The 13,161-nt window shown below is 45.1% G+C and overlaps 1 protein-coding gene across 1 annotated transcript in view; it reads right to left on the bottom strand.

Moving 5' to 3' along the window:
- Window positions 1–4,487: 4,487 nt before the first annotated feature.
- The window catches only part of LOC138674568 (uncharacterized), a 33,376-nt gene continuing 24,702 nt past the window's right edge, over window positions 4,488–13,161 (bottom strand). The window contains exon 6 of the mRNA XM_069762390.1: window positions 4,488–4,594. Coding sequence (XP_069618491.1) covers window positions 4,488–4,594 — 107 coding nt within the window. The remainder of the gene's footprint in view (window positions 4,595–13,161) is intronic.

The raw sequence follows: 13,161 nt of genomic DNA, 5'->3' as shown, positions 1-13,161 counted from the left end.
TTCCCAGTTCTCGTATAGAGAGAGTAAGTTTGATCTTATATTTAAAGAGTTAATAAAGTTCCTGCAGGGGGGTGGGGAAGAATCCAGGGCATTGCTTCAGTTGGGATTTAGAGATGGGAAAAGAAGTTTTGGTAAGGGGGAAGAGGTTTGGGGAGGGGGTTGGGTTTAGAGGCAATACGGAAATGACTCAAATTTGTGCCTTTATTAATCATAATGGGAGGCGAAATTAAAATTTTAAGTTGGAATGTCAGGGGCCTTGCAAATGCTACTAAGCGCACATCAATATTCCAATATTTGTTGAAACAGAGACCCTCAGTTATATGCCTTCAGGAAACTCACCTGGTGGAGGAAAAAGTGGATATGTTGTAGAAGAGATGGGTGAGAAAGGCGTATCAGTCAACGTTCTCAACCTACGCCAGAGGTGTGTTAATACTGGTACATACAAGTGTTCCGTTTGAAGAAATAGAGGTTATAATAGACAAAGATAGCCAATATGTGTTTATAGTATGTAAGTTGTTAAATAGATTAATGTGCATAGTGTCTTTATATGTTCCTCCGCCATATTCTAAGAAAAAGCTACAGGAGATTCTGGAAATATCAGGTAGATGGGTGGGTATATCCTTGCTTATAATGGGAGATGTGAATAACATAGCTAATGACTATTGGGACAAGGGTAGACATGCTTTGCTGAGAGGGGGAGGAAATGTGACTACTTTTGGTAATTATCTAAGGGAAATAGGATGGATAGATTTATGGAGGGTACGAAATGTAGATAAACGTAGTTACTCATGCTTTTCGGCGACGTATGGCTCTCTGTCTCGTATTGATGTAGCTTTGGGGAATGGAGGGATGGACAACTTGGTACAGGAGGTAGAGTACTTGCCCAGGGTTCTATCGGATCATAACCCGATACAGGTGTCGCTACATTTGGTAGATCAGGGGAGTGGGGTTGGGCTGGGATGGAAAATTCACCCTTTTTTGCTACAGCTCTTGGACATGGAAAAGATTGGGGAGGAACTAGCGGAATTTTTTAGGATAAATGAAGGGAGTGCAGATGGTCATGTAGTTTGGGACTCTATGAAGGCGTTCCAGAGAGGGATTTTATTTCGAGACATTTCCAGGCACAAGAATAGGTCCAAAAACAAAGATAAAGAGGTGATGGAGGAGTCGAGGGCAGCTGAGGTAGCGTTAGGCACCCAATGCACAAGGGATACGCAAAACAGGATGAAGGCGGCGCAGGTGGAGGTAAATCAATTGCAAATGCGTAAGGCAGAGAGGTTGCGAGCATTTCAAAATGAGGCATTTTATACAGAGGGAAGAAAGTGGGGCATTTGCTATCAGTGGTGGCGTCTGCGCAACGCGATTCTTCTCATGTATATACCATAAAATCTGAGGGGGGTAGTGTGGTGACTAGAGGGGGAACAAATTTTGGAAGTTTTCCGGAAATTTTATAGTGAGCTTTATTCCTCTAGGGTACAAAAGGGAAAAGAAGAGATAGATAAATATATGGAAGAGGTTAATTTACCCAGATTACGCAAGGAAGATAGTGAGTGGATGGATAAGCCACTTGGAGAGGAAGAATTGAAGGCGGCTCTGGCGGATTTGGCAGGGGGCAGGGCTCTGGGGGCAGACGGCATCCCAGCGGAGGTTTATAAAATTCTTAATGCAGAATTAATAACCAAATTGGAACGGATTTTTCATGAGTCCTTGGAGAGAGGAGTGCTGCCTCCATCTATGAGAGAGGCCATTGTTGTGGTCATCCCTAAAGCTGACAAAGATCCATAGCTACCAGAGTCATATAGACCAATTTCACTTTTAACGGCAGATATAAAGATTTTGGCGAGAACCTTGGTGAACCGACTGACCCATGTGATTGACAAGGTAATTCATCCGGATCAAGCTGGCTTTATGTCCAATAAATCTATGGCTATCAATTTAAGAAGGCTATATTTAAATATGCAAATTCCAGCTGATAATTCTAGTAAAAGAGCAGTGGTATCTTTGGATGCCCATAAAGCATTTGACTGTGTAGAGTGGAATTACTTGTGGTCGGTACTGGAACGCCTGGGGTTTAGGCCTAACTATATCGCTTGGGAGAGGCTGTTATACTCTGCTCCAACAGCGAAAATCAGAGTAAACAACAAATTGTCTGAGGCCTTTTCGTTGTTCAGAGGCACTAGACAGGGGTGTCTGCTGTCCCCGTTGCTTTTCGCTCTGGCTATAGAGCCCCTGGCGGCTAAAATACAAGGAGCACAAGTGGTAAAGGGTTTAGTTTATGGAACTAAGGAGGAAAAAGTGCCCTTATATGCTGATGATATTTTGTTTTTCTTGGAAGATTCGGAGGGGACCCTGAGTAATGCTGTAGCTCTAACTGAGGAATTTGCACAGTTTTCATGACTTACGATCAATTGGAACAAATCATGTGTTCTACCGATAGACAGGGATAATGAAGGTTGAGGGGAGGTGGAAACTTCTACTAAATTAAAGATGGTTCAAAATTTTAAATACCTGGGGATTCATATTGCCCTTCCTCTAACAAGATTTGAGGATTTAAATTTAAATCTGTTATTGCATATAATACGTACAAAAATTTACCATAAGGTTTGGGAAACAGTGAAGCATATCAGGGGGGTGAATGGGTTTACTAGGTTTTCCCCCATATGAGGCAATATACATTTGTAGGAATTTAGGCACATGAGGGGTTTCTGGGTTTGGAAGGAGGCAGGTGTTAGATTGATAGGCCAACTAGTCAGCCAGGGTAGTCTTAAACCATTTGGGGAATTACATGAAGTTCAGTTACCGGGTTCAGAGTTGTACCAATATAACCGGATTCGTCACGCATACCAGACACAAAGTAGAAGAAGGCCTATAGTGATGCAAAGGGATTGTGGGTCACAGGGACCCAGAAAGAACGATCAACATATCCAAATAGCAAAATGTATAAAAATAAACAACTTTATTGAAATCACATATATAAAACATATACAGATATACATATAATGCTGAGAACAGAATGGATGAGTGGTGCCGCCTGGTGTACAAAGACACCACATAGGCATAAAAACATATTAGGGGCGCATGGAGCCGGGAACATCCGTACCCATATTGGTAAATAGGTGGACCAATCAGGGGTAAAAAAACTACCTCATGCAAATATATATACAGGGAACCGTCCTTTACCTAGTGTGATGAGATATATATAACTCCCATATGGTCCACCTAACAGATGGCAAAAATAAGCATATCACAAAAAGACCAATGGTCCACAGTGTCAGATCTAAGAAATATACCAATTACCTCTAAGTAGAGCACCGGGTAGGATGTACACAGGGTCCGTGCGCCCTCCCCAACGCACGTTTCGGATATCACACCTTCCTCAGGGGAATTACGGTGGATAGCTAGGTGTGTTATTTTATATCTAACGATACCGGAAGTAACCGGGACTAAACCGGAAATGACGTATCGCAGGCATGGTAACTATTATGCATTCCCCTTAATACAATAGGATAAAGGCACACAAAGTGGTGGGAATCTCCCCAAGCATACCAGGCGGGGCACGCGCCGCAGATCGCCGACCGCCGACCAATCACAGGGCCCTGTGAAGATCGGCGGCGGACGAACACACAGCGCAGGCGCCAACCAGGCAACTCCCCCAATTTCAAAGCTCTAGTATTAGAGGTGTTAGAATTTACTCTAACCCACAATTTTTTTTACTTTTAAGGGGTCCCTCTACCTACAGCTCCAGGGCACTGCTATGGGGGCGGCCTTTGCCCCCTCGTATGCAAATTTGTTCCTGGGGCTGTGGGAGAGGGACCTTTTCCTGTCAGATGGTTGTTCGGCATCGGTGTGCTGTGTCCTATCCTGGGCGCGGTACATCGACGACGTCTTCCTTATCTGGCAGGGTTCCTCTTCGGCTCTTGATCTTTTCTTTAAGGCGATTAATAATAATGATTATAACATACGCCTTACAGTCAATTATATATAGTCGCAGGGCCGTTAAAAGGGCTTATCATAAAGCTAAATGGTCAGAGAGGAATTCACTACTCTACCAAACTAATACGGGCACAAATGACTCTAGAGTGGTAAGGTTCATCACCAATTTTAACACCCAATCAGAGTCAGTACGTGCAGCTCTCAAAAGAGCGTGGCCTATATTGATGACTGACAATACCATCGCTAAGATTCTCCCCAATCAGCCCGCTATTACCTTTCGACGCGCCAGGAACTTGCGTGACCGTCTGACCCGTAGTCATTATAATGGTGGTTCTCCCAGAACGTTCCTGGATGACATCCCGGTTAGGAGGGACTGCAGGCCCTGTGGTCACTGTGTCGTCTGTATAAATGTGGATCGTAGTGACTCATTTGTTGATTCATCTGGGTGTAAGACCTATCAAATCGAGAAGTCTATCACCTGTGAGTCAAGGAATGTTATATATTATGCCACGTGCCCGTGCTCCCTGATCTATGTAGGTCTTACCACACGCCAACTAAAGGTACGGATCAGGGAGCACGTGCATGGCATCCAGGCGGCCGGTGACCGGGGTGATGTAGCCCTCCTTAAAACCATACCCAGGCACTTTAAGATACATCATAGCTGTAATAGTAAGGAGTTGCGTGTAAAGGGTATTGATACAATCGACCTGGGTATTCGTGGTGGCAATATCTCTCAACGTCTGGCACAGCTCGAGTCCCGCTGGATATGGACTCTGGGCACGGTTTTTCCACGGGATCTCAACGAGGCGCTCAATTTCTCATCCTTCCTGTGATCACCGTTCGCTTTCTACATCCTTGCGGGACACTGCTGCGGTTTTTATTTATTCTTTTATTATTTTTTATGTTACTTATTTTCATATTTTGTTTTTGGTTAGGTGTTGTCGTTTATTTTTGTGCTGTTCCTGTTGCACTCTGAGGATGTGTGGATACGCTTACCTTTCAAGATTCCATCTGCTGTTCCGCTGGACTGGTAGCTCCCATTATGGAGCAGCATTAGGTGCTGCCGGTTGATACCTCTGAAGCCTTCTCCAGTTTAAGGACGTTTGGACTTTCTACTTCGGTCATAGCTATCTTTTCTAATAATTTATGTGTTGATGTATCTGTTTTGTGATATTATATTGCATCATTATCCACATCCCTGAGTGTATCTCTATGTATGTGTTTCTTGTATATATATATATATATATTATTGCGTTTGCATATATTGTTTTTTGTCTCTACCTGGGCACGTCATTCCCTTTCTTATGATGGTGGTATCGGTTTCCGATATCATTTTGCGCATGCGCGCTTGTGCCTTTTGCCCTGTTGGCGCCTGCTCTGGGCACGTTATCCTCTATCCTGCTGCGGTGGTGTATTGCCATTCTGCGCACGCGTGTCTATATCCCCTTGCCTGGTTGGCGCCTGCGCTGTGTGTTCGTCGGCCGCCGATCTTCACAGGGCCCTGTGATTGGTTGGCGATCTGCGGCGCGTGCCCCGCCTGGTATGCTTGGGTAGATTCCCACCGCTTTGTGTGCCTTTATCCTATTGTATTAAGGGGAATGCATAATAGTTACCATGCCTGCGATACGTCATTTCCGGTTTAGTCCCGGTTACTTCCGGTATCGTTAGATATAAAATAACACACCTAGCTATCCACCTTAATCCCCCTGAGGAACGTGTGATATCCGAAACGTGCGTTGGGGAGGGCGCACGGACCCTGTGTACATCCTACCCGGTGTTCTACTTAGAGGTAATTGGTATATTTCTTAGATCTGACACTGTGGACCATTGGTCTTTTTGTGATATGCTTATTTTTGCCATCTGTTAGGTGGACCATATGGGAGTTATATATATCTCATCACACTAGGTAAAGGACGGTTCCCTGTATATATATTTGCATGAGGTAGTTTTTTTACCCCTGATTGGTCCACCTATTTACCAATATGGGTACGGATGTTCCCGGCTCCATGCGCCCCTAATATGTTTTTATGCCTATGTGGTGTCTTTGTACACCAGGCGGCACCACTCATCCATTCTGTTCTCAGCATTATATGTATATCTGTATATGTTTTATATATGTGATTTTAATAAAGTTGTTTATTTTTATACATTTTTCTATTTGGATATGTTGATCGTTCTTTCTGGGTCCCTGTGACCCACAATCCCTCTGCTATATTTTTCAGCGATTTATCCTGAACTGTAGCTATTTTTCCATCACATGGCTACACTTTTGCCGGGTGTGGCAATTACATTTAGATTATTTGTAGCTATGTTATATTTAGTTGTGCTTTTGTTTATTTACTATAGTGATGCAAGTAGATCTTTGTTATGATAAGGTAATTCAGTACCACAATGGACATAGAGGTCAGAGCACATACAGTGACCTGATAATAACCCAAAAACATAGAACGAGCTCTGAGACGTGGGAACTCTGCTGACCGCAATCCCTAATCCTCTCCAACCACACTAGAGGCAGCCGTGGATTGCGCCTAACGCTCCCTATGCAACTCGGCACAGCCTGAGAAACTAGCTAGCCTGAAGATAGAAAATAAGCCTACCTTGCCTCAGAGAAATACCCCAAAGGAAAAGGCAGCCCCCACATATAATGACTGTGAGTTAAGATGAAAAGACAAACGTAGAGATGAAATAGATTTAGCAAAGTGAGGCCCGACTTTCTGAACAGAGCGAGGATAGGAAAGGTAACTTTGCGGTCAACACAAAACCCTACAAAAACCACGCAAAGGGGGCAAAAAGACCCTCCGTACCGAACTAACGGCACGGAGGTACACCCTCTGCGTCCCAGAGCTTCCAGCAAGCAGAAATAAACAAATAGACAAGCTGGACAGAAAAAAACAGCAAACACAATAGCAAAGCGGAACTTAGCTATGCAGAGCAGCAGGCCACAGGAACGATCCAGGAGGAAACAGGTCCAATACTAGAACATTGACTGGAGGCCAGGATCAAAGCACTAGGTGGAGTTAAATAGAGCAGCACCTAACGACTTCACCACGTCACCTGAGGAAGGAAACTGTTGTGAATTCTGTGGCTGAATTCACTCCTGTGGTCACAAGTGGTACTGCAGCTTCTGAGCTTCCTCCCTCAGGTGTTCTGGTGAGCTCGTTAACTGCTTCATTACTTAACTCCGCCTGATGCTGCTATCCTTGCTCCTTGTCAATGTTTCAGTGTTGGATCTGAGCTTCTCCTGATTGTTCCTGTGACCTGCTGCTCTGTATAGCTAAGTGCCTTTTGCTTTTTTGTTGCTTTTTTTCTGTCCAGCTTGTCTTTTGTTTTGCTGGAAGCTCTGAGACGCAAAGGGTGTACCGCCGTGCCGTTAGTTCGGCACGGTGGTTTTTTTTGCCCCCTTTGCGTGGTTTTGCTTTAGGGTTTTTTGTGGACTGCAAAGTTCGCTTTACTGTCCTCGCTCTGTCCTAGAATATCGGGCCCCACTTTGCTGAATCTATTTCATCCCTACGTTTTGTCTTTTCATCTTACTCACAGTCATTATATGTGGGGGGCTGCCTTTTCCTTTGGGGAATTTCTCTGGGGCAAGTCAGGCCTATTTTTCTATCTTCAGGCTAGCTAGTTTCTTAGGCTGTGCCGAGTTGCCTAGGTAGTTGTTAGGCGCAATCCACAGCCGCTTTTAGTTGTGTTTAGGATAGGATCAGGTGTGCAGTCTACAGAGTTTCCACGTCTCAGAGCTCGTTCTTGTATTTTTGGGTATTTGTCAGATCACTGTGTGCGCTCTGATCGCTAAGCACACTGTGTTTCTGGATTGCCTTCATAACACCTGTCATTAGCAAACATAACAGTACAAGGAGCCCAACTAATGATTCTCAATAGAGGGAAAGAAAAAGTTCTGACATCATTTTTTTTTTTTTTTTCTGCTCTGTGTTCACTTTTTTTTTCCCCCTAGACATTTGGGTGATTCTGGACACAGGTGTGGACATGGATATTCAGGGTCTGTGCTCTTCAATGGATAATCTCGTTATAAATGTACAAAAAATTCAAGATACTATTGATCAGAAATCTATGTTAGAACCAAGAATTCCTATTCCTGATTTGTTTTTTGGAGATAGAACTAAGTTTCTAAGTTTCAAAAATAATTGTAAGCTATTTCTGGCCTTGAAACCTCATTCTTCTGGTAATCCTATTCAACAGGTTTTGATTATTATTTCTTTTTTGCGCGGCGACCCTCAAGACTGGGCATTTTCTCTTGCGCCAGGAGACCCTGCATTGAGTAGTGTCGATGCGTTTTTCCTGGCGCTCGGATTGCTGTACGATGAGCCTAATTCAGTGGATCAGGCTGAGAAAAATTTGCTGGCTTTGTGCCAGGGTCAGGATGATATAGAAGTATATTGTCAGAAATTTAGGAAATGGTCAGTACTCACTCAGTGGAATGAATCTGCGCTGGCAGCTTTGTTCAGAAAGGGTCTCTCTGAGGCTCTTAAGGATGTCATGGTGGGATTTCCTATGCCTGCTGGTTTGAATGAGTCTTTGTCTTTGGCCATTCAGATCGGTCGACGCTTGCGCGAGCGTAAATCTGTGCACCATTTGGCGGTACTGCCTGAGGTTAAACCTGAGCCTATGCAGTGCGATAGGACTATGACTAGAGTTGAACGGCAGGAATACAGACGTCTGAATGGTCTGTGTTTCTACTGTGGTGATTCCACTCATGCTATTTCTGATTGTCCTAAGCGCACTAAGCGCTCCGCTAGGTCTGCCGTCATTGGTACTGTACAGTCCAAATTCCTTCTGTCCATTACCTTGATATGCTCTTTGTCGTCGTTTTCTGTCATGGCGTTTGTGGATTCGGGCGCTGCCCTGAATCTGATGGATTTGGATTATGCTAAACGTTGTGGGTTTTTCTTGGAGCCTTTGCGGTGTCCTATTCCATTGAGAGGAATTGATGCTACACCTTTGGCCAAGAATAAACCTCAATACTGGGCCCAGTTGACCATGTGCATGGCTCCTGCACATCAGGAAGTTATTCGCTTTCTGGTGTTGCATAATCTGCATGATGTGGTCGTGTTGGGGTTGCCATGGCTACAAACCCATAATCCAGTATTGGATTGGAATTCCATGTCGGTATCCAGCTGGGGTTGTCAGGGGGTACATGGTGATGTTCCATTTTTGTTGATTTCGTCATCCACCCCTTCTGAGGTCCCAGAGTTCTTGTCTGATTATCAGGATGTATTTGAAGAGCCCAAGTCCGATGCTCTACCTCCGCATAGGGATTGTGATTGTGCTATCAATTTGATTCCTGGTAGTAAATTCCCTAAAGGTCGATTATTTAATTTATCCGTGCCCGAACACGCCGCTATGCGCAGTTATGTGAAGGAATCCCTGGAGAAGGGACATATTCGCCCATCGTCATCACCACTGGGAGCAGGGTTCTTCTTTGTAGCCAAGAAGGATGGTTCGCTGAGACCGTGTATTGATTACCGCCTTCTTAATAAGATCACTGTTAAATTTCAGTATCCCTTGCCATTGTTATCTGACTTGTTTGCTCGGATTAAGGGGGCTAGTTGGTTCACTAAGATAGATCTTCGTGGTGCGTATAATCTGGTGAGAATCAGGCAAGGAGATGAATGGAAAACTGCATTCAATACGCCCGAGGGTCATTTTGAGTATCTAGTGATGCCGTTCGGACTTGCCAATGCTCCATCTGTGTTTCAGTCTTTTATGCATGACATCTTCCGTGAGTATCTGGATAAATTCCTGATTGTTTACTTGGATGACATTTTGATCTTCTCAGATAATAATAATAATCTTTATTTTTATATAGCGCTAACATATTCCGCAGCGCTTTACAGTTTTGCACAATTATCATCGCTGTCCCCGATGGGGCTCACAATCTAGAATTCCTATCAGTATGTCTTTGGAATGTGGGAGGAAACCGGAGTGCCCGGAGGAAACCCACGCAAACACGGAGAGAACATACAAACTCTTTGCAGATGTTGTCCTGGGTGGGATTAGAACCCAGGACCCCAGCGCTGCAAGGCTGCAGTGCTAACCACTGCGCCACCGTGCTGCCCTCAGATGATTGGGAGTCTCATGTGAAGCAGGTCAGAATGGTTTTTCAGGTCCTGCGTGCTAACTCTTTGTTTGTGAAGGGATCAAAGTGTCTCTTCGGTGTGCAGAAAGTTTCATTTTTAGGGTTCATCTTTACCCCTTCTACTATCGAGATGGATCCAGTTAAGGTCCAAGCCATCCAGGATTGGATTCAGCCGACATCTCTGAAAAGTCTGCAAAAGTTCCTGGGCTTTGCTAATTTTTATCGTCGCTTCATCTGTAATTTTTCTAGCATTGCCAAACCATTGACCGATTTGACCAAGAAGGGTGCTGATTTGGTTAATTGGTCTTCTGCTGCTGTGGAAGCTTTTCAGGAGTTGAAGCGTCGTTTTTGTTCTGCCCCTGTGTTGTGTCAGCCAGATGTTTCTCTTCCGTTCCAGGTCGAGGTTGATGCTTCTGAGATTGGAGCAGGGGCGGTTTTGTCACAGAGAGGTTCTGATTGCTCAGTGATGAAACCATGTGCTTTCTTTTCCAGGAAGTTTTCGCCCGCTGAGCGTAATTATGATGTGGGCAATCGAGAGTTGCTGGCCATGAAGTGGGCATTCGAGGAGTGGCGTCATTGGCTTGAAGGAGCTAAGCATCGCGTGGTGGTATTGACTGATCATAAGAACTTGACTTATCTCGAGTCTGCCAAGTGCTTGAATCCTAGACAGGCCCGTTGGTCGTTATTTTTTGCCCGCTTCGACTTTGTGATTTCGTACCTTCCGGGCTCTAAAAATGTGAAGGCGGATGCTCTGTCTAGGAGTTTTGTGCCCGACTCTCCGGGTTTATCTGAGCCAGCGGGTATCCTCAAGGAAGGAGTCATTGTGTCTGCCATCTCCCCTGATTTGCGGCGGGTGCTGCAAAAATTTCAGGCGAATAAACCTGATCGTTGTCCAGCAGAGAAACTGTTCGTCCCTGATAGGTGGACTAATAAACTTATCTCTGAACTTCATTGTTCGGTGTTGGCTGGTCATCCTGAAATCTTTGGTACCAGAGAGTTAGTGGCTAGATCCTTCTGGTGGCCATCTCTGTCACGGGATGTACGTACTTTTGTGCAGTCCTGTGGGATTTGTGCTAGGGCTAAGCCCTGCTGTTCTCGTGCCAGTGGGTTGCTTTTGCCCTTGCCGGTCCCAAAGAGGCCTTGGACACATATTTCGATGGATTTCATTTCTGACCTTCCCGTTTCTCAAAAGATGTCAGTCATTTGGGTGGTCTGTGATCGCTTTTCTAAAATGGTCCATCTGGTGCCCTTGGCTAAATTGCCTTCCTCCTCTGATTTGGTACCTTTGTTCTTTCAGCATGTGGTTCGGTTGCATGGCATTCCTGAGAATATTGTTTCTGACAGAGGTTCCCAGTTTGTTTCAAGGTTTTTGCGAGCCTTTTGTGGTAGGATGGGCATTGACCTCTCCTTTTCCTCGGCTTTCCATCCTCAGACTAATGGCCAGACCGAACGAACCAATCAGACCTTGGAAACATATCTGAGATGTTTTGTTTCTGCAGACCAGGATGATTGGGTGTCCTTTTTGCCGTTGGCTGAGTTCGCCCTTAATAATCGGGCCAGCTCGGCTACCTTGGTTTCTCCATTTTTTTGCAATTCTGGGTTCCATCCTCGTTTCTCTTCAGGACAGGTTGAGTCTTCGGACTGTCCTGGTGTGGATTCTGTGGTGGATAGGTTGCAGCAGATCTGGACTCAGGTAGTGGACAATTTGATCTTGTCCCAGGAGAAAGCTCAACTTTTCGCTAATCGCAGACGCCGTGTGGGTCCCCGACTTCGTGTTGGGGATCTGGTTTGGTTATCTTCTCGTCATATTCCTATGAAGGTTTCCTCTCCTAAATTTAAACCTCGTTTTATTGGTCCGTATAGGATTTCTGAGGTTCTCAATCCTGTGTCTTTTCGTTTGACCCTCCCAGACTCCTTTTCCATACATAATGTATTCCATAGGTCGTTGTTGCGGAGATACGTGGCACCTATGGTTCCATCTGTTGAGCCTCCTGCCCCGGTTTTGGTGGAGGGGGAATTGGAGTATATTGTGGAGAAGATTTTGGATTCTCGTGTTTCTAGACGGAAACTCCAGTATCTGGTTAAATGGAAGGGTTATGCTCAGGAAGATAATTCCTGGGTTTTTGCCTCTGATGTTCATGCTTCCGATCTTGTTCGTGCCTTTCATGCGGCTCATCCTGGTCGGCCTGGGGGCTCTGGTGAGGGTTCGGTGACCCCTCCTCAAGGGGGGGGGTACTGTTGTGAATTCTGTGGCTGAATTCACTCCTGTGGTCACAAGTGGTACTGCAGCTTCTGAGCTTCCTCCCTCAGGTGTTCTGGTGAGCTCGTTAACTGCTTCATTACTTAACTCCGCCTGATGCTGCTATCCTTGCTCCTTTTCAATGTTTCAGTGTTGGATCTGAGCTTCTCCTGATTGTTCCTGTGACCTGCTGCTCTGTATAGCTAAGTGCCTTTTGCTTTTTTGTTGCTTTTTTTCTGTCCAGCTTGTCTTTTGTTTTGCTGGAAGCTCTGAGACGCAAAGGGTGTACCGCCGTGCCGTTAGTTCGGCACGGTGGTTTTTTTTGCCCCCTTTGCGTGGTTTTGCTTTAGGGTTTTTTGTGGACTGCAAAGTTCGCTTTACTGTCCTCGCTCTGTCCTAGAATATCGGGCCCCACTTTGCTGAATCTATTTCATCCCTACGTTTTGTCTTTTCATCTTACTCACAGTCATTATATGTGGGGGGCTGCCTTTTCCTTTGGGGAATTTCTCTGGGGCAAGTCAGGCCTATTTTTCTATCTTCAGGCTAGCTAGTTTCTTAGGCTGTGCCGAGTTGCCTAGGTAGTTGTTAGGCGCAATCCACAGCCGCTTTTAGTTGTGTTTAGGATAGGATCAGGTGTGCAGTCTACAGAGTTTCCACGTCTCAGAGCTCGTTCTTGTATTTTTGGGTATTTGTCAGATCACTGTGTGCGCTCTGATCGCTAAGCACACTGTGTTTCTGGATTGCCTTCATAACACCTGTCATTAGCAAACATAACAGGAAACTCAGAAGCCGCAGTACCACTTTCCTCCACCAACGGAAGCTCACAGAGAGAATCAGGCGAAGTACCACTTGTGACCACAGGAGGGAGCTCTGCCACAGAATTCACAACAGTACC

This window comes from Ranitomeya imitator, chromosome 4 (assembly GCF_032444005.1).
Source record: "Ranitomeya imitator isolate aRanImi1 chromosome 4, aRanImi1.pri, whole genome shotgun sequence".
Taxonomy (NCBI): Eukaryota; Metazoa; Chordata; class Amphibia; order Anura; family Dendrobatidae; genus Ranitomeya; species Ranitomeya imitator.
This window is presented reverse-complemented; position numbering and strand designations above follow the sequence as displayed.